General features: G+C 43.7%; 2 protein-coding genes and 2 pseudogenes across 5 annotated transcripts in view; all 4 read right to left on the bottom strand.

The window, feature by feature from the left end:
• The window catches only part of PPP1R8 (protein phosphatase 1 regulatory subunit 8), a 183,422-nt gene that overhangs the window by 104,919 nt on the left and 57,217 nt on the right, over window positions 1–21,286 (bottom strand). The gene's annotated exons all lie outside the window — the stretch shown is intronic.
• FAM76A (family with sequence similarity 76 member A) overlaps window positions 1–21,286 on the bottom strand; it is a 38,738-nt gene that overhangs the window by 15,656 nt on the left and 1,796 nt on the right. For 2 of the 4 annotated variants that reach the window (XM_050795842.1, XM_050795846.1), the window contains exons 3-6: window positions 18,771–18,872; window positions 16,190–16,244; window positions 14,690–14,842; window positions 3,684–3,841 (exon numbers count right to left, since the gene is read on the bottom strand). In XM_050795842.1, the coding sequence (XP_050651799.1) occupies window positions 3,684–3,841; window positions 14,690–14,842; window positions 16,190–16,244; window positions 18,771–18,872 (468 nt within the window). The remainder of the gene's footprint in view (window positions 1–3,683; window positions 3,842–14,689; window positions 14,843–16,189; window positions 16,245–18,770; window positions 18,873–21,286) is intronic. The other 2 variants (XM_050795830.1, XM_050795836.1) reach the window with 1 other exon arrangement.
• LOC126958138 (ribulose-phosphate 3-epimerase-like) lies at window positions 3,848–8,358 on the bottom strand (annotated as a pseudogene).
• Window positions 9,197–9,582, bottom strand: LOC126958429 (thioredoxin domain-containing protein 17-like; annotated as a pseudogene).

Below are 21,286 nucleotides of genomic sequence, written 5' to 3'. Positions count from 1 at the left end.
CTTCAATAAGAAGTATAATCTGTCTTCTAGTTTAAAAAGTTCTTTTACATTCACTGTCTCACATGCATCTTGTAATTCTGTGAGGTAGAGGTAAGTTATTATTTCTACTGTGCAGAAATAGCTCAAGATCAACTTATCTACCAAAGGACATATAGCTAGTAGTAGTAAAGTAAAGAAACCAGGTCAATATATTTGAACTCCTAGTCTACTTTTTTTTTTTTTTTTGAGATGGAGTCTCACTCTGTCACCCAAGCTGGAGTGCAGTGGCATGATCCTGGTTCACTGCAACCTCTGCCTCCTGGCTTCAAGTGATCCTTCCACCTCAGCCTCCCGAACAGCTGGGACTAAAGGTGCGTGCCACCACACCCAGCTAATTTCATATTTTTTGGTAGAGACAGGGTTTCACCATGTGGGCCAGGTTAGTCTCAAACTCCTGACCTCAAGTGATCCACCTGCCTTGGCCTCCCAAAGTGCTGGGATTACAGGCGTGAGCCACCACATCCGGCCAGTCTAGTTCTTCTTCACTATATTTGTGTTAACCTACTGGTATTTCAGTCACACTACAAGACTAAAAATCAGTTTTAGCCCCAATAAGTTCACTCAAAACTGGTCTTGAAACAAAAGCTGGAGGTCTGTCTCTGCTATGCAATCCTTTGACTTTGATTGGTTTTCAACTGCGAAGTCCAAAGGATTCCTCAGACCTTTTCTTACTTGACCTCTTTTCAGCATTTGATACCACTGATACTGCATCCTTCTTCAAATGTTCTCCTGGTTTGGTCAGCCCACTTTTGTGACAGCTGCTTCTTAGTTCCTAATCCTTAAATACTGAATGCTTTTAGAGTTCTGTTCTCAGCCCGGAATCTGAATTATATCATTTAAGAGCATGATTTTAACAACTACCTATCATAGTGGTTGGAAATGGTGTTAACTATATCACCTGCATTAGAATCATCTGGGATGTTTATAAAATAATGTAGATTCCTGGACTCCATCCTAGTTCCTACTGAATTAAATTATGGGGTGGGACTGCTGCAGGAATCTGCTTTTTAATATTTTTTAATTTTAGAAAGAGTGTCTTGTTCTGGTGCCCAGGCTGGAGTGCAATGGCATAATCATGGCTCATGGCAAGCCTTGAACTCCAAGGCTCAAAACAATCCTCCTAACTCAGCCACCCAAGTAGCTGGGACTACAGGTGTGTGCCACCATACCTGGCTAATATTGTTTTTTGTAGAGATGGGGTCTCACTATGTTGCTCCTGCTGGTCTCTAACTCCTGGCCTCAAGCAACCCTCCCGCCTCGGCCTCCCAGAGTGTTGGGTTTACGGGTGTAAGCCAGCCAATGTATCTGGCCAGAATCTGCATTTTTTTTTTTTTTTTTTTTGAGACGGAGTCATGCTCTGTCGCCCAGGCTGGAGTGCAGTGGCCGGATCTCAGCTCACTGCAAGCTCCGCCTCCCGGGTTCACGCCATTCTCCTGCCTCAGCCTCCTAAGTAGCTGGGACTACAGGCGCCCGCCACTTCGCCCGGCTAGTTTTTTGTATTTTTTTAGTAGAGACGGGGTTTCACCGTGTTAGCCAGGATGGTCTCGATCTCCTGACGTCGTGATCCGCCCGTCTCGGCCTCCCAAAGTGCTGGGATTACAGGCTTGAGCCACCGCGCCCGGCCGAATCTGCATTTTCAAATGATCCCTACCCCCAGTGATTCTTTTTACTGTTGTTGTTTCTTTTTGACACAGAGTCTCACTCTGTCACCCAGCCTGGAGTGTGGGGACGCGATCTCAACTTACTTCAACCTCCGCCTCCTGGGTTCAAGCAATTCTCCTGCCTCAGCCTCCTGAGTAGCTGGGATTACAGGCACGCACCACTATTTGTATTTTTTGTTTTAGTAGAAACAGGGTTTCACCATGTTCGTCAGGCTGGTATCAAACTCCTGACCTCGTGATCCACCCGCTTCAGCCTCCCAAAGTGCTGGGATTACAGGCGTGAGCCACCGCGCCCAGCCAGATTCTTATGTGCTACCTATGGCCCATGTCCAAACCTCTCTTCTAAGTTCTAGGCTAAGCTCCTAAAAGTAATTCTTCATGCTTCAAACTCAACCTTTCAAAACTAAACATATTCTCTCCGCTTCCTACATTGTCTCTCAGTTAAGGATCTATCTATTCACCCAAATAAAAAACCTGGGAATTATCCTTTACTTACTCAGTTCTTGCCCATGTGTCTGTTCATCAGATTATCTAAGTTTCTGATAATTCTCCATCCAAAACATCTTCCTGAATCAGCCTTTTCAATCTTCCACTGCCACTGCCTCAGGTGAGGTTCTTGTTTTAACATCTCTTACCCAGACTCTTAGAAAAAAGGCTTTTATATTTTATATAATTTTATAATTTATATAATTTATATTTATATATAAATTAACCCCCAGTCCCTTTTTCCTCCAATGCATTGTCCACACTAGCCAGGGTTAATTTTTTAAATGAAGATTTGGTCTCTCCTCTGCATAGACCCTTCAATAGCTTCCCACTAACACCCTGACCTTAGGATTAAGTTTACATTCCTTACCAGGATGCAGGACCCCTTTTTCCTTCCATTCCCCAGCTCCCAGCCAAAAGCTCCAGTAATATAAAAGGCCTTACAATTCTCCAGGGTTCCATGTGGTCTCATGCCCTCCATGCCTTTGCAAATGCTATTCTCTTAGCCTAGAATGCCTCTGCCCATTCCATCCCTGAGGATTCCAACTCACCCTAAGATCCAGCTCTAATGCCAGCTCTTCTCCAAGCCTGCTTGCCCGACTTCTCAAGGCAGTTCATTACTACCCTCATGTCTGCATTCTTGACATGTTTCCACTGTGGTACCCATTACATTATACTAAGATCATCTGTTTATAAGTCTGTCTTTCCTACCAGACTGCATACTCTTGGAGAGCAGCATGACTTGTACTTAGCTCTTCATTCCCACCAGCATCCCTGACCCATGAGAGTACTTAATGCTTGCTGATTAAACAAAGTCATAATGGTAATAACAAAACAAACAAACAAACAAACAAAAAACCTGAAATGTACTGAATATTTCCTATATGCCAGTTATAAAAACAATCACTGTGCATGTACTAATTTATCTTCACAACAACCCCATGAGGTAATACTATTACTTCCCTCATTTTACAGATGAGAAAACTTGCCCAAGATCCCCACAGAGAACCTGGCACAGCCAGGATTCCATCCAGAGCCAGAACTGTTAACAATACTAGATACTCTGAAAGTAAGTTTAAAACAACAATGAAAATACATCTTTTTGACTAGGTGCCACCAGGACAAACCTAGAACATCTATTAGCCTCCTGGCTAAATATGCATGGAAAAGCTGTATCTCTCAGAAAGTGAAATGTCCAATCTTCTGGAAAGAGAATCCACTCTAAGGGTGAGAACACTACAAACCAAAGTAGGGTAAGTTCCACGAACATTTCAGACACAATACAAAGTCAGGAAATCCTGACACTTTATGGAAATCTCTCTGGTTCTTGGAAGATATACGAATTATAAAATATGACAAATGAGTTTCCTCCTACAGACTAGTACCTACAGAGAATATAGAAAATGCATATAAGATGGTATGTACCATGATGGTTGTGTGAGCATTACGTCTGACCTACCAGCACTTCTAGTCCTATCTCATGCATCTTGAGGTTACCTGTTATAATGGCCACCACCACTCAGGCGACTATACTGCTCCTTCTCCTGGTGGCCAGCACGAGAAGAGCTACTCAGGTGTTTCCTCTGCTCTTTGGTCTTCTGAAGGACCCGTTTGTATGAAAGTGTGCACAGCCAGCACAGCAATTTCCCATCTACCTGAAAGATGAGGAGATAAAGATAAAGAAGCGGGAATCTAGTGCAGTGGCTGCAAACGTGGTATTAGGAGCTAGAACCCTTGGGTTCAGTCCCAGTTCTGAAACTTATGAGCTGTGACTTTGGGCATGTCACAGGGGGCTGCTACAAGGATCTAGTGACATAATGTAGGTAAAGCACTTAACACGGTGCCAGGCACATAAAAGTTGCTTAATAAATTTCAGCTGCGGGGCCGGGCACGGTGGCTCATGCCTGTAATCCCAGCACTTTGGGAGGCCAAGGTGGGTGGATCACGAGGTCAGGAGATTGAGACCATTCTGGCCAACATGGTGAAACCCTATCTCCACTAAAAATACAAAAATTAGCCAGGCATGGTGTCGTGCACTTGTAGTCCCAGCTACTCAGGAGGCTGAGGCAGAAGAATCGCTTGAACCTAGGAGGTGGAGGTTGCAGTGAGCTAGACCATGGCACTCTAGCCTGGTGACAGAGTGAGACTCCATCTCAAAATAAATAAATTAATTAATTAAATTAAATAAATAAATTTCAGCTGCTAATTTTATATCTTTTTGTTTTGTTTCTCTTCAACTTAGCAAACACAGACAAGAGTAAAATTCTCACAAGACCATGGTTCTCATTAAGGAAAACTCAGCAGGGAGAAGAGAAGACAGAAGATGAATTATAAAATTCATCCTTACAGTTTTTTGGATTTTTTTTTTAGTGATGGGATCTCACTCACCCAGGCTGGAATGCAGTGGTGTCATTGTAGTACACTACAGCCTTAAACTTCTGGGCTCAAGCAATCCTCCTGCCTCAGCCTCCTGAGCAGCCAGGACTACAGGCACATGCCACCAAGCTCACCTAATCAGTTGTTGGGTTTTTTTTTTTTCTTTTTTTTCCCCCAAACAGGGTCTTGCTCTGTTGCCCAGGCTGGAGTGTAGTGTTATGATCTTGGCTCACTGCAACCTCCATCGCCTGGGCTCAAGCAGTCCTTCCACCTCAGCCTCCCGAGTAGCTGGAACTACAGGTGTGCACCACCATGCCTGGCTAATTTTTGTATTTTTTTTTGTAGAGACAGGGTTTCACCATGTTGCCCAGGCTGGTCTTGAACTCCTGAGCTCAAGTGATCTGCCTGTCTTGGCCTCCCAAAGTGCTGGATGTACACGCGTGAGCCACTGCATCTGGCCATTTTTTTTTAAATGACAAAATTTGTATATATTTATTGTGTAAAACATGTTGTTTTGAAATATGTACACTTTGGGAGGCTGAGGCAGGTGGACCGCATGAGCCCAAGAGTTCGAAACTACCCTGGGCAACATGGCAAAACCCATTTACAAAAAGAAACACAACAAAAATTAGCCAGTTGTGGTGGTGCATGCCTGCAGTCCCAGCTACTAGGGAGGCTGAGGTGGGAGAATCACTTAAGCCTGGGAGGTTGAGGCTGCAGTGAGCTGTAAGCGTGCCACTGTACTACAGCCTTGGTGACAGAGTGAGACCCTTTCTCAAAAATGAATAAATATTTTTAAAAATATGTATACATTGTGGAATGGCTAAATCAAGATAATTAACATGGATTACCTCATATAACTTTTGTTTGTTTCTGATTCAGTCTCGCTGTGTTGCCCAGGCTGGAGTGCAGTGGTGCGGTCTCAGCTCACTGCAACTTCCATCTCCTGGGTTCAAGCAATTTTCCTGCCTCAGCCTCCCGAGTAGCTGGGATTACAAGCGTCTGCCGCCATGCCCAGATAATTTTTTTTTGTATTTTTAGTAGAGATGGAGTTTCACCACGATGGCCAGGCTGGTCTTGAACTCCTGACCTCCTGATCTGCCTGCCTTGGCCTCCCAAAGTGCTGGGATTACAGGCATGAGCCACTGCACCTGGCCTACTTTTTTTTTTTTTTTTTTTTTTTCCCTGTGGTGAGAACACTTAAAATCTACTCTTTTAACAACTTTCAAGAGTACATTTTATTAACTATAGTTACCATGTTGTACAATGGATCTCTTCAACTTACTCCTCCTATGTAACTGAAATCCTTTGGCCAACATCTCCCTAAACCCACCCTCCAATACCTCAGTTTTAGTACTTTACAAAAGGTTCACGTAAACCCAGGAGGCGGAGCTTGCAGTGAGCTGAGATCCGGCCACTGCACTCCAGCCCGGACCACAGAGCGAGACTCTGTCTCAAAAAAGAAAAAAAAAAAAAAAAGGTTCACAAAGTGGTATGCTGGATACCATCTCTCAGATGGAAAGAGGGTCCCCAGAGAAAGAACAATGAGTAAGCAGCTTCCAGGGCCTAGTCCCTGGCGGTGGCCTGCCATGGCGCTGTTTGAATTAGAAAAAGTTGACTCCTTTGAGCAGAAGTAACTGCACCACGCAGCAGGGCCCAAAGCTAGGAAGCATAATGTAGCTTTTGCCACCTTCTGAAGCTGTGGTGTCCCTGTGCAGCATTCAGACTGAAAAACCACTGGAGGCACAGTAGGACAGATGACAGGGCAGCAGGGCTGGTTGGAATTTCTCAGGTTAGGCAAGGAATATGCTGATACATTACGGAATTTTACAGTTTTCATTTCTTATTTCTGAAATTAGATCTTGTGCTTCATCTTGAACATGGGTAGGCCACATCATCATTTACCTGAAGTGTTTTATCTCATCGGCAAAAGCCTCTTTGCTCCCCATCCCCCAACCCATCAGCAAGTCCATCAGTCTGAATCTACTCACTTCTTTCTAACTCCACTGCTTCCGCTGGCATTCTCATCTCTCACTGCTGTAAGAGCTGCCCAAATGATCACCCTACCTCCAATAAGCCATTTCCCCATAGCCGCCAAAGGGTTTCTTAAATGTAAATGATTACATCCTCTCTTTTTTTTTTTTCTGAGACGGAGTCTCACTTTGTCGCCTAGGCTGGAGTGCGGTGGCACTGTGTTGGCTCACTACAATCTTCGTCTCCTGGGTTCAAGCAATTCTCCTGCCTCAGCCTCCCAAGTAGCTGGGATTACAGGTGCCCACCACCACGCCTGGCTAATTTTTTTATATTTTTAGTAGAGATGGGGTTTCACCATGTCGGCCAGGCTGGTCTCAAACTCCTGACCTCAAGTGATCCCCCACCTTGGCCTCTCAAAGTGCTGGGATTACAGGCGTAAGCCACTGTGCCCGGCCTGTTTTTCTTTTTCTCTCTACTGTAAAATGGAAAAAAAAATTTTTTTTATAGTGTAGCTAATATGCCCTCCTTAGGTATTAAGACACATTTCTGTTTGTAACCTTAATGCAGCCCTATTTTTCCTCTTTATAAAAAACCAATTGAGCACAGTGGCTCACACCTGTAATCCCAGCACTTTGGAAGGCTGAGGTAGGCAGATTGCTTGACACCAGGAGTTTGAGGCCAGCCTGAGCAACATGGAACATGGTGAAACCTTGTCTCAACAAAAAGTACAAAGATTAGCTGGGCGTGGTGGCACATGCCTGTAGTTCTAGCTACTTGGAAGGATCGCCTGAGCCCGGGAGGCTGAGGCTGTAGTGAGTCTAGATTATACCACTTGTACTCCAGCCTGGGCGACAGAGTGAGAACCTGCCTCAAAAAAAAAAAAAAAAAAAAAAAAAAAAATCAAATCTCCCAATAAAAACTGAGTATTTCACCACATGAATCATTAAATTGCTTCACTAAAAATGTAGTTAGACATGCCAATTTCTAACCTCTTAGAATATTCTGCACAATCAATTTTAATCATTAGAATGAATAATTGCTCAGAAAAGCTGTACTGCCTCAGCTGCAATATGATTTGGTAGTCAATATTCCTGTTTTCTGGTAAAAAGGAGATCTCATGAGCAGCAACATTGGGCACCTTATGGTCTCATTGATCAAGAGAACGTTTCTGAGTGGCTTCTGAACATGTATCTCTTAACAAGTTGATCACAGATCTGGGGTCCTCACTCCTCCTCATAGCAACACTTCCAGACATAACCATGTTAGCTCCTGCCTCTGCACACTTGTGGACAGTGTCAGGACCTACTCCACCATCGACCTCTTATCCAAAGATGGGAACTGTGTCCTCAACCAGTGAATGTTTGGCACCATATCATTCATGAATTTCTGCCTTCCAAACTCAGGTCCCACTGTGATAACCAAGGCCATATCTATTTGATTAGTCCATGGCGCCACTCAACTGTAGCTCCTGATTTGATGGCAAGGCCAACCTTCATCCCATTCTCCCAAATGTCTTCAATCAAAGCCTCTGAGTTCTTAGTAGCCTCAAGGTGAAAGGTATACAGACTGGCTTCTGCTATAGCTATTGGTTTTACCCACTGTTCCAGCTTGGACACCATCACATGCATGTCAAAGAAAGGGTCCTGGACGAGCTGCTCTTGAAAGCTTTCTACCACAGGATAACCAAAGGTGACATTGGGAACAAAGTGCCCATCCATGACATCCAGGTGGCCCCAGAGTCTAGCATACGGAGGCACTTGACCCCTAAACTGGCCAGGTTGCTGTTGAGGATGGGCGAGCCAATCTTGCAGGGTAAAGCCATAGCACTGGCTCCCAAGAGTAAGTTACCCTATGAGTCCATCTTCTCTCCTTAAAACCCAATGATTTCTCATCAGACCATAAAATTCAAACTCTGTACCATAGCCCATTTTTTTATTTGAGACGGAGTCTCGCTCTGTCGCCCAGGCTGGAGTGCAGTGGCGCGATCTCGGCTCACTGCAAGCTCCGCCTCCGAGGTTCACGCCATTCTCCTGCCTCAGCCTCCCAAGTAGCTGGGACTACAGGCGCCTGCCACTATGCCTGGCTAATTTTTTATATTTTTAGTAGGGTTTCACCGTGTTAGCCAGGATGGTCTCAATCTCCTGACCTCATGATCCGCCTGCCTCAGCCTCCCAAAGTGCTGGGATTACAGGCATGAGCCACCACGCCCGGTCCATAGCCCTTTTTTTTTTTTTTTTTTTTTTTTTTTTACATTATCATTTATTTATTTATTGCTAACATGAATTCAAAGCAACCATGCATTTTTGTTTTGTGACAGGGTCTCACAATCTCACCCAGGCTGGAGTGCAGTGGTGCAATCTTGGCTCACTGCAGCCTCGACTTCCCAGGCTTAGGTGAGCCTCCTACCTCAGCCTCCCAAGTAGCCGGGACTACAGGTGCGCACCACCACACCCCGCTAATTTTTTGTATTTTTGTGTAGAGACGGGCTTTTGCCATGTTGTCCAGGCTGGTCTCCAACTCCTGGGCTCAAGTGATCCACCTGCCTCGGCCTCCCAAAGTGCTAGGATTATAGTCATGAGCCACCACACCCTGCCATATGCAGTTTTTTTTTTACATTAGAACAAATCAGAAAATCAAGACATAATTGCCATCATCAAATCTTAATCCTTAGAGAAAAACACTTCCACGAGGCTGGCCTGAAGACACTAAGATTCTACCAGTTTTTGAGGTGTTCCATATTTAAGTAGTGTAGGCACTGTGGTTGCTTCCAAGTTTTTTCTGAAGTCATTATTTGGATCTTTCCAATAAGGCTTTTCTTCTACTTGGCAGCAGACGAACACACACCCTTCACTAACGTGCTTCAGCCCCTTTCGTACGACTGGTTCAGCATGCATACAATAGGGGCACCAGCTTTTCCTCCAGCATCCTTAGAACCAATAAAGTAGGTGAAAACGCCATTGCGGCGTTCCACAGCCCAGTTGAACTCCTCAAAGCTTCACCCATTCACCTTCTTGTAGTGTAGTGGGCTATCTGCAGTGTGCCTCATGGCCTATGTTGACTTACCTTACCTGCCTCTATAACCTTGTTTCCTTCCTCTTCCCCATGTTCACTCCACCTTCTTTCTGTTCTAATCATGTGCCAAGCTCATTCCTGCCTTACGGATTTTCCACAGCTGGTCCTTCTTCCTGGAATTTTTGTCCTCCAGAGCTTCCCATGGCTACCACCTTTTCATCATCCTAGTTTCCACTCAAATGCTATTTCCTCAGAGGTTCTCCTGATTGCCCAATATAGGCTGACTTCCCAGTCACTCCCTATCATGTACTTTATTTCTTTATAGCACTAATATCTAAAATTTATGTTATTTTTCTCCTCACCCATTTCTCTTTTGCACACATAAATGTAAGCTCTGTGAGAGTAAGGTCTTGTCTGTTCAGTTCATTAGTGTATTTCTAATACCTGGAACAGTGTCTGGTACATGATAAGCATTTAATTTTTTGTTAAGAAACATAACAATGAACTTTGAAACCAAACTTCAATCTGGTTCATTTCACGGTTACGGGATACGGCCTGAAAGTCTGTTTATTATTATTATTATTTTATTTTATTTTATTTTTTTGAGACACAGTCTTGCTCTGCCACCCAGGCTGGAGTGCAGGTGCGCGATCTTGGCTCACTACAGAATTCAAGCAATTCTCCCGAGTAGCTGGGATTACAGGCATGTGCCACCACGCCCGGCTTATTTTTGTATTTTTAGTAGAGATGGGATTTCACCATGTTGGCCAGGCTGATCTCGAACTCCTGACCTCGTGATCTGCCCTCCTCAGCCTTTTAAAGTGCTGGGATTACAGGCGTGAGCCACTGCGCCTGGCCTGTTATTAATTTTTAAAGACAAAGTCTCACTATGTTACCCAGGCTGGACTCGAACTCCTGGGCTCAAGTGATCCTCCCACCTCAGCCTCTAGGGTAGCTGGAACTACCAGAGCATGCCATCAGGCCTGGCTTGAAGGCCTATTTTTATTTATTTTATAGATAGGGTCTCATTCTCTCACCCACACTGCAGCACAGTGGTATAATTACAGCTTACTGGAGGGAGCCTTGTACTCCTAGGCTCAAATGATCTTCCCACCTCAGCCTCCCAAGTAGCTGGAACCACACATGCACCACCAACCCTGACTAGTTTTTTTTTTTTTTTTTTTTTTTTTTTTTTTTGAGATGGAGTCTCACTCTGTCAACCAGCCTGGAGTGCAAAGTCACGATCTCAGCTCACTGCAACCTCTGCCTCCCAGGTTCAAGCGATTCTCCCACCTCAGCCTCCTGAGTAGCTGGGATTACAGGCACATGCCACCATGCCCGGTTAATTTTTGTATTTTTAGTAGAAACAAAGTTTCACTATGTTGGCCAGGCTGGTCTCAATCTCCTGACCTCAACTGCCCGCCTCAGCCTTCCAAAGTGCTGGGATTACAGTCGTGAACCAACATGCCTGGCTGAGTTTTTATATATATATATATATATATATTTTTTTTTTTTTTTTTTTTTTTTTTTGAGACAGAGTCTTGCTCTGTCGCCCAGGCTGGGGTGCAGTGGCCGGATCTCAGCTCACTGCAAGCTCCGCCTCCCGGGTTTAGACCATTCTCCTGCCTCAGCCTCCCAAGTAGCTGGGACTACAGGCGCCCGCCACCTCGCCCGGCTAGTTTTTTGTATTTTTTTAGTAGAGACGGGGTTTCACCGTGTTAGCCAGGATGGTCTCGATCTCCTGACGTCGTGATCCGCCCGTCTCGGCCTCCCAAAGTGCTGGGATTACAGGCTTGAGCCACCGCGCCCGGCCGAGTTTTTTATATTTTTAATAGTGACAGGGTTTTTGCCATGTTGCCCAGGCTGGTCTTCAACTCCTGGCCTCAAGGGATCCGCCCACCTCAGCCTCCCAAAGTACTGGGATTACAGGCATGAGCTACTGCACCTGGCCTTGAAGGCATAATTTTAAAACACCCTGTAAGACCTTCCCCAGGTAAGAGCTTTCATTAAAGAGTTTCAAAACAATACAACTCCACTGAAAGAGAGCAAACAATGAACATCAAAATTGCACACAGATTCACAAGACATGTTTTTCAGATCTCTCTCTTAAAAATAAACTTTAGAAATAAAAGAGCAGGCCAGGCACAGTGGCTCACACTTGTAATCTCAGCACTCTGGGAGGCCAAGGCGGGTAGCTCACCTGAGGTCAGGAGTTTCAGACCAGCCTGACTAACATGAAGAAACCTCGCCTCTACTAAAAATACAAAATTAGCCAGGCACGATGGCGCATGCCTGTAATCCAGCTACTCGGGAGGCTGAGGCAGGAGAACTGCTTGAACCCGGGAGGCAGAGGTTGTGGTGAGCCACAATCGCACCATTGCACTGTAGCCTAGGCAACAAGAGCAAAACTCCATCTCAAACAACAACAAAAGAAATAAAAGAGCACTGGCCAGGCGTGATGGCTTATGTCTGTAATCCCAGCATTTTGGGAGGCCAAGGTGGGCTGATCACTTGAGGTCAGTAGTTTGTGGTTAGGAGTTCAAGACCAGCCTGGTCAACATGGTAAAACCCCATCTCTACTAAAAATACAAAAATTAGCCAGGCATGGTGGTGCACACCTGTAATCCCAGCTGCTCTGGAGGCTGAGGTAGGAGAATCACTTGAACCTGGGAGGCAGAGGTTGCAGTGGGCTGAGGTCATGCCTCTGCACTCCAGCCTGGGTGACAGAGTGAGATTTCATCTCAAAAAAATAAAATAAAATAAAATAGCATCCTCTGAGAATTAAACCATCAAAAACAAATCATCATAGATAACACTGAGTATTTATCATGTACCAGATTCCATTCTAAGAGTTTTACTAATATCTTGACCTTTGTAACAACACTGAGATCTGATCATCCCCATTTACAGATGTGGAGACTGAGGCATTGACAGATTAACATGTCCAAAGTCACACAGTTAATAACTGACAGAACCAAGATTTCAATCCACACATTCTGAGTCCAGATACCCCACTTTTTTTTTTGAGATGGAGTCTTACTCTGTTGCCCAGGCTGGAATGCAGTGGTGTGATCTTGGCTCACTGCAACCTCTGCCTCCCGGATTCAAGCAATTCTCCTGCCTCAGGCTCCCTAGTAGCTGGGATTACAGGTGTGAGACACCACAACCCGTTAATTTTAATATTGTTGGTAGAGACAGGCTTTCATCATGTTGGCCAGGCTGGTCTCGAACTCCTGACCTTGTGATCCACCCGCCTCGGCCTCCCAAAGTGCTGGGATTACAGGTGTGAGCCACTGGTCTTGGCCCAAATTCCTTACTCTTAATCCCTAAATTTAGCTTTCTCCTAAAGTTTATGAACATGTAGATGTCTAAAAATATCTATAAACACTTAAGACAGGATCGTAATTTATAAAGCAGAAAGGTAATAAATTCTAGTATAACCAGATTAATAAAAATGAACTATTCCAATCAGTAATAATACAGGAGCCATGCACTGTGTTATTTTATGTACCAGGTTCAACATTGTTTTATATACCTATCTGAATTACATTTCCCCATGTCTTTGTGAAGTAACTATTGTTATTCCCACAGAGAAAGATGAAGAAAGTGATGCATAATGAGGGTAAGTAGGCAGGGTCATTCAGCTAGTCCCAGGAGTTGGGGGGACTGCTGCTTGTGCTACCTCCTGATTACTAATTCAGATTCTTCAGTATCTTGATACAGGGAAGAGGTGTCCAGGTTGGCAGGCAGGAGTATCCTAGTCAATGGAAAGTTATATCCTTCCATTGTAAGTTAATGAATTTGGTAAGCGAGAATCAACCCTTGAGCCCAGGCACCTCCTAAAAGCACCTCTGGCCACTGAAAAAGAGTTTCTCAACTGCAATCTTTTATTCAACAAATACTTATTGAGCAGCTACTATGTGCCAGGCCACTGGAAATAAAGCAGAGAATGAGATGGAGAAAGAGCTCACATTCTAGTGGGGGTGGACAAACATGTAACCAAATAAGCAAGACTAGTTTTCAATATGTGAGATGCTATGAAGACAATAAAATAGTATGGTAAATAATGACTGAGGGAGTCAGTAACAGGTCACTATGAGCAGGTGGTATCTGAGCTGAGAGCTGACATAAGGAGCCGGTTATGAGACCCTAGAGAAAGGTACATTAGGCACAAGGATAGACAGTGCAAAGGTCGGAGTGAGATCTGCATGTCAGACAGACTACAGGGTGGCCAGTATGGCTGGAGCAAGGTGAGAGGCAGAAAGTATGATGCAAGATGAGGCTGAGAGCTGGGTATGGGGTTGCAGGCCATAGAAGGGATATGAGTTTTATTATAAGCACAACTGGAAACCCCTGGAGGATTTTAAGCAAGAGAGTAATATGACCAAGCTCTAAATAATTTTGATTCTATCAAGGTACACCCTTCCACATAGAGCTTCCCTCTAATGTAACCTTGTAATCTTGAATTTCAACAGATAGAAACATTTAAAGAGCCAGATAGTAAAACTTGTAACGCCACTCCATCTTGCTTAAGTTATAATCTCTCCTTTACAGAATTCTATAGAATTCTGCCAATCACCATTTCACTTATGTGATCACTGTAATTCATATTCTTGTGAAATGTTAGAATATAATGGTCCACATTTTATGAACAAAATATGAATATCTTCTTTAAGGTCAATAATAGAACCAGGAAAGAAACTGAGAAATCTTTCTTTGTTAAATGTGTTTTTTTGTTGTTGTTTTTTCTTTGTTGTTGTTGTTGTTGTTTTTGAGATGGAGTCTTGCTCTGTCACCCAGGCTGGAGTGCAGTGGCATGATCTCGGCTCACTGCAACCTCTGCCTCCTGGGTTCAAGTGATTCTTCTGCCCCAGCCTCCAGAGTAGCTGGGACTACAGGCATGTGCCATCACGCCTGGCTAATTTTTTGTATTTTTAGTAGAGACACGGTTTCACCATGTTAGCCAGGATAGTCTCGATTTCCTGACCTCATAACCCAGTCGCCTCCTCGGCCTCTCAAAGTGCTGGGATTACAGGCATGAGCCACCGCGCCTGGTCTATTAAACGTGTTTTTAACACAGTCAGCCCAACTTAATTTCTCTGAAAGGAAGAAAAGAAATCAAGAAAAACACAGAAATTTACCTTCTTTCTATCATCTTTCCTGTCAAATGCACACTGCTGCTTGCACTGTTCACAAGAATAGGGTGGTCCATACTTCTTTTCTGAATTTGTGCAGCGCTGGCATTTATTCCCAATAAATGCCGCAATTATGTTGCAATACTGACAAGGTTTGGGCTTAAAGGGGGAAAAAAAAGAGTCAAGTGTTATTTTCATAAAATACCACTGCATTTAAAAAAGCAATAATTCCTACTTTGTAGTTCATTAATCATGGTACAAATGTATTGCCAACTTCATAAATATGCTTTTATATTGACCAAATGAAGCCCAATTCTTTTTCGTTGTTGCTGTTTTTGTTTTTTGAGACGGAGTCTCGCTCTCTTGCCCAGGCTGGAGTGCAGAGGTGCAATCTCAGCTCAGTGCAACCTCCGCCTCCCGGGTTAAAGCAATTCTTCCTGCCTCAGCCTCCGTCCGGAGCAGCTGGGATTACAGGCGCCCGCCACTATGCCTGGCTAATTTCTGTATTATTTCCTAGAGACGGGGTTTCACCATGTTGGCCAGTCTGGTCTAGAACTCCTGACCTCAGGTGATCCGCCTGTGTCAGCCTCCCAATGCGCTGGGATTATAGGCATGAGCCACCACGCCCGGCCATGAAGCCCAATTCTTAACACTATGTGAAGTGTTTTTCTGCAGAGGACTATTGATTTTTAAATAAATAAATAAACAAATAACAAAAACCCATTAGTATGTATGCAGAGACTTCTATGAGACATTCAATAGAACCAGCTCTTTGGAGAAACTAGCAAGGGCTTCCAAATTTCTGAAAAGGCCTCTTTGCTATTATCAGCATATAAACATGTTGGGAGAATGCCTACAAGCACATAACATCCTGAACACTAAGAGAAAAAGAGAATCATTCATCAAAATAACTAGTCAACTATTACCAAACAAAGAGGTCAAAGTTATAAAAATTCATCTTGCTGGGTGCAGTTTGCCTCCCAGCACTTTGGGAGGCTGAGGTGGGTGGATCACTTGAGGTCAGGAGTTCGAGACCAGCCTGACCAACATGGCGAAACCCCATCCCTACTAAAATACCAAAATTAGCCGGGTGTGGTGGCATGTGCCTGTAGTCCCAGCTACTTGGGAGGCTGAGGCAGGAGAATCACTTGAAGCGAGGAGGTGGAGGTTGCAGTGAACTAGATCGCCATTGCACTCCAGCCTGGGTGACAGAGCAAGACCCGGTCACCAAAAAAAAAAAAATTTCATCTTTCTCTTTCTCTTTCCATACTGGTCACTGAAGCCTCTCGAGGAAAATTATAATCATAATCCTGGCAGTGTGACTATAAGCATGGAATTCCTTAACAATAAGCATTAGCTAAATGTGAAAGCTGAAATCAGTACCAGATATATTACACATAACTATTTCTTCTAATAAAAATATTGTAAAGACATTAGTAGGCCACAGAAGGTAAGGTTCCACAAGACCCTAGTACTCACTGTTAGGTTTGAAAATATCCTACTTACCGTTCCATACAACTGCACGTTCTGAGCACATTTCTTGCATATTGTATTGGTTTTACTGTTAAGGAAAAAACAGATACAGGCTTTTCTTAGAATATCTGAAAACTGATACCTCCTTAAGTCCAAGGAATTTGCTCATTGCTAAAGGCCAAGGTGAAATATGGTCTGGATGCTTGGTTAACAGAAGTTTGAGTATCTTTCTAATAACTCTTTTATTTTTATTTAATATCTTTGAGACAGAGTCTCATTCTGTACCCCAGACCGGAGTGCAGTGGTACAATCTGCTCACTATAACCTCTGCCTCCCGGGTTCAAGCGATTCTCATGCCTCAACCTCCCAAGTAGCTGGAATTATAGGTGCGTGCCGCCACACCCAACAAATTTTTGTATTTTTAGTAGAGACACCACACCTAGCCTCTAATAACTCTTTTAATTATTATATGGCTGGGCATGGTGGCTTACGCCTGTAATCCCAGCACTTTGGGAGGCTGAGGGGGGTTAGATCACCTGAGGTCAGGAGTTCGAGACCAGCCTGGCCAACATGGTGAAACCCCATCTCTATTAAAAATACAAAAATTAGCCAGGCGTGGTGGTGCACGCCTGTAATCTCAGCTACTCAGGAGGCTGAGACAGGAGAATCGCTTGAACCCAGGAGGTAGAGTTTGCAGTGAGCTGAGACCGCACCACTGTACTCCAGCCTGGGCAACAAAAGCAAAACTCCATCTCAAAAAAACAAAAAGATTATTATGTGGTTATGGATTTTTTAATCTCAAATAAAGTAAGGCTTTGGCGAAAATGGAGAGTGAGTTATTTCTAATTATGACATCCCCAAGTATCACTAAATAAAATTATCAGATACAGAGAACATCCTCAAAATATTATACTAAAATGGACTAGCAGGAAAAAAAAAATTCTCCTTAATTCGGATGAATAGTTGGGAAATTTGAAGTGACAAATAAAGTATGTGTGTTTGGAATATAAACTCAGAGATTCTATCTTTGCTAACCTTACTCTGTGTTCTCCTTCATAAGTAAAGGCATATGAAAACACCAGAGGTGGGGAAAAAGACACTATGATCAAATACTTTGTCAATATTTAGGCCAGGCATAGTAGCTCATGTCTGTAATCCCAGCACTTTGGGAGGCCGAAGCAGGTAGATCACCTGAGGTCAGGAGTTCGAGACCAGCCTGGCCAACATGGGGAAACCATGTTGATATTTTTAGTCTTTACTAAAAATTCAAAAAAATTAGCCAAGTGTGGTGGCGTGTGCCTGTAATCCCAGCTACTCAGGGGACTGAGGCAGAAGAATCCCTTGAACCTGGGAGATGGAAGGTGCAGTGAGCCGAGATTGAGCCACTGCACTCTAGCCTGGGCAACAGAGCAAAACTGTGTCTAGAAAAAAAAAAAAAAAAAAAAAATTCTGATTTCTCTAAGAGTTAAGCACTGACAAAAATAAAAATATCCTTTGCCTTGTGAAGATCCAGAGGTCATATTACCTAAATGTGTGAATTAATAAAGCTGCCCTGGGGGAAAAATCATCTTCAAATAAAAGTCTAACTCTTGGCCGGGCGCGGTGGCTCACGCCTGTAATCCCAGCACTTTGGGAGGCCGAGGCGGGCGGATCACAAGGTCAGGAGATCGAGACCACGGTGAAACCCCGTCTCTACTAAAAATACAAAAAATTAGCCGGGCGCGGTTGTGGGCGCCTGTAGTCCCAGCTACTCGGGAGGCTGAGGCAGGAGAATGGCGTGAACCCGGGAGGCGGAGCTTGCAGTGAGCCACTGCACTCCAGCCTGGGCGACAGAGTGAGACTCCGTCTCAAAAAAAAAAAAAAAAAAAAAAAAAAAAAAAAGTCTAACTCTTCATATGAGGAGGTAAAAATGAATGTCTTATGTATAAGAACAATTTAAACAGTACTCTGGGGCTAAAAACTAATAAATCACATAAAAATCTAAGACCAGGCACAGTGGCTCATGCCTGTAATCCCAGCACTTTAGGAGGCTCAGCCTGGGAGTCCAAGGTTTCAGTGGGCTACAATTTCACCACTGCACTCCAGCCTGAGTGACAGTGAGACCCTGTCTCGGAAAAAAAAAAAAAAAGTCTAGTCTATTCTCTGCTTTGTGATCATTTTCCCATACAATTCCTATGAAAGTGACTACAAAGTTAAAATAGACAAAAGAAAAACCTTAGAGTAAAAAATATTTAAATTAAAAATTATTTTCCAGGGCAATTTTCTGTTACTTTTAAAAGACAGTAAAAGAAGTGAAGGACATTCAAAGAAATCTCTAGAAAGAGGATTAGCATCAGTGATTCTGTGATGTTGAATAGCAATTCGATTTACGCCTAGATTTACTACTGAAGGAATGGGGTAGATGCCAATATATACATATGCTCCTAACATGTTAAAAAACATGCAAAGAAAAACTAACTCTAGGCTGGGCGTGGTGACTCATGCCTGTAATCCCAGCACTTTGGGAGGCTAAAGCAGGCAGATCACCTGAGGTCGGGAGTTTGAGACCAGCCTGCTCAACAAGGAGAAACCCCATCTCTACTAAAAATACATAATTAGTTGGGTGTGGTGGCGCATGCCTGTAATCCCAGCTACTTGGGAGGCTGAGGCAGGATAATCACTTGAACCTGGGAGGCAGAGGTTGCAGTGAGCTGAGATCGTGCCATTGCACTCCAGCCTGGGCAACAAGAGCAAAACTCTGTCTCAATAATAACAACTAAAAAAAAAAAAAAAAAAGAAAGAAAAAGAAAAAATAACTCTATGATCCATCTTGAATTAATTTGTATGTATAGTTTAAATAAAGGGTCAAAGTTCCTATCTCACCCCACACGTGAATTAACTCAAGATGGACCACAGACCTAAATTTAAGAACTAAAATATAAAGTTTCTAGAGTATATTCTGTATGATTCCACTAACATGAAGTCCTAGAATAGGCAAAACTAATTTATAGTGGGAATGAAAAGTGGAGCAGTGGTTGCCTGGAGGAAGCAAGGGTGTGGGGATTGTCTAGGATGGGGCATGAGAGGACTCTATGGAGTGATAGTAACATTCTGTATTTTGATAGGGTTTGGGGCTACACAGATGTCTACGTTTGTAAAACTTGATATATTTAAGATTTAAGTATGTTAGTATAAGCCAATTTTGCCAAAAAAAAAAACTGCAAACAAATATTTACCTCTAAATAATGCTGTGCATGCTGAAGTGTTTAAGGATCATGTATACTGATGTCTGCAACTTTAAATACATCGGAAACAAAATGAATTGATATAGTGATGGACAGAGAGATGCACCAGATGGATAGGTGCATATACAGTAAAGTGTATATTATAGAATTTAAGTAGAGGGTATATGGGTGTTCACTAATTCTTTTAACCCTTTTTTTGTTTGAAAACATCCATGATAGGCTGGGTGTGATAGCTCACGCCTGTAATCCCAGCACTTTGGGAGGCTGAGGCAGGCAGACTGGTTGAGCTCAAGAGTTCTAGACCAGCCTGGGCAACATGGCAAGACCCGTCTCTACTAAAGATACAAAAAAAAATAGCCGAGTGTGGTGGTATGCACCCCTGATCCCAGCTATATGGGAGGCTGAGGTGGGAGGATCATTTGAGCCTGGAGAGGGGAGGTTGCAGTGAGCTGAGATCATCTCACTGCACTCCAGCCTGGGTGACAGAGAGAGACCCTGTCTCAAAAAAGAAAAAAAAATCCATGATAAAATCCTGGAGAAGATATTCTAAGAATTGAAATGACTAATTAAAAATAGGCTTCTAGGTCTAATGGATGAATTAACAAATAGACCCCACCCTCCTCAAGGCAGGATCACCTACACTTAAAAAAGTTCCGCAAAAGTCAAATTTGCTATACCAAAAAATAACTTTATTGCTATGGAAATGCCCCCTAAAGATGTCTGACCATTCATACCTGCATTTCACACTTTTTTTTGAGACAGAGTCTTGCTCTGTCACCCAGGCTGGAGTGCAGTGGCGCAATCTCAGCTCACTGCAACCTCCACCTCCTGGATTCAAGCAATTCTCCTGCCTCAGCCTCCCGAGTAGCTGGGACTACAGGTACATGCCACCACGCCCAGCTTATTTTTTTGTATTTTTAGTAGAGACTGGGTTTCATCATGTTAGCCAGGATGGTCTCGATCTCCTGACCTCCTGATCTGCCCGCCTCAGTCTCCCAAAGTGTTGGGATTACAGGCGTGAGCCACCGCACCCGGCCCATTTCACACTTTTAAAAATGAGATTTGTCCAGGCATGGTGGCTCACGCCTGTAATTCCAACATCTTGAGAGGCTAAGGAGGAAGGAATCACTTGGGCCCAGGAGTAAGAGACCAGCCTGGGTAACATGGCAAAATCCTATCTCTACAAAAATTAAAAAATTAGCTGGGCATGGTGGCACACACCTGTGGTCCCAGTTACTTTGTAGGCTGAAGTGAGAGGATCACTTGGGCCTGGGAGGTCCAGGCTGCAGTGAGCCATGATGGCTCCACTGCACTCCAACCTGGCTGGCAGAGAGAGACTCTGTTTCAAACAAAAAAAGAGATTTGCCCAAGGAAAAGTGTAATGGCAAGTGAGTTTCAAATGTGACTAGAGCTAACAAACTCTTATCAGGATTGTCACATTTCCAAAAGTATCTTCTTTGGGCTTATACACTCTTCAATCTCTGTATATGTACATATTGAAACATGAAGCTCATGTTTTAATGTTGTGGGATTGATTTCTTCTTGTCAGAAAGATTATAACCACAATATAAAATGATCAAGGGTCTTAAAAAGAACTTTAAGAATTTAAGCAGGCCGGGCGTGGTGGCTCACGCCTGTAATCCCAGCACTTTGGGAGGCTGAGGCAGGTGGATCATGAGGTCAGGAGTTCAAGACCAACCTGGCCAAGATAGTGAAACCCCGTCTCTACTAAAAATACAAAAAAACTAGGCGGGTGTGGTAGAAGGCACCTGTAATCTCAGCTACTCGGGAGACTGGGGCATGAGAATCGCTTGAACTTGGGAGGCAGGGGTTGCAGTGAGCCGAGATCACGCCACTGCATTCCAGCCTGGGTGACAGAGCGAGATTCCATCTCAAAAAAAAAAAA

The sequence above is a fragment of the Macaca thibetana genome, chromosome 1 (assembly GCF_024542745.1).
Source record: "Macaca thibetana thibetana isolate TM-01 chromosome 1, ASM2454274v1, whole genome shotgun sequence".
Classification (NCBI taxonomy): domain Eukaryota; kingdom Metazoa; phylum Chordata; class Mammalia; order Primates; family Cercopithecidae; genus Macaca; species Macaca thibetana.
Note: the sequence above shows the minus strand (reverse complement) of the source record. Positions and strands in the feature narration are given on the sequence as shown.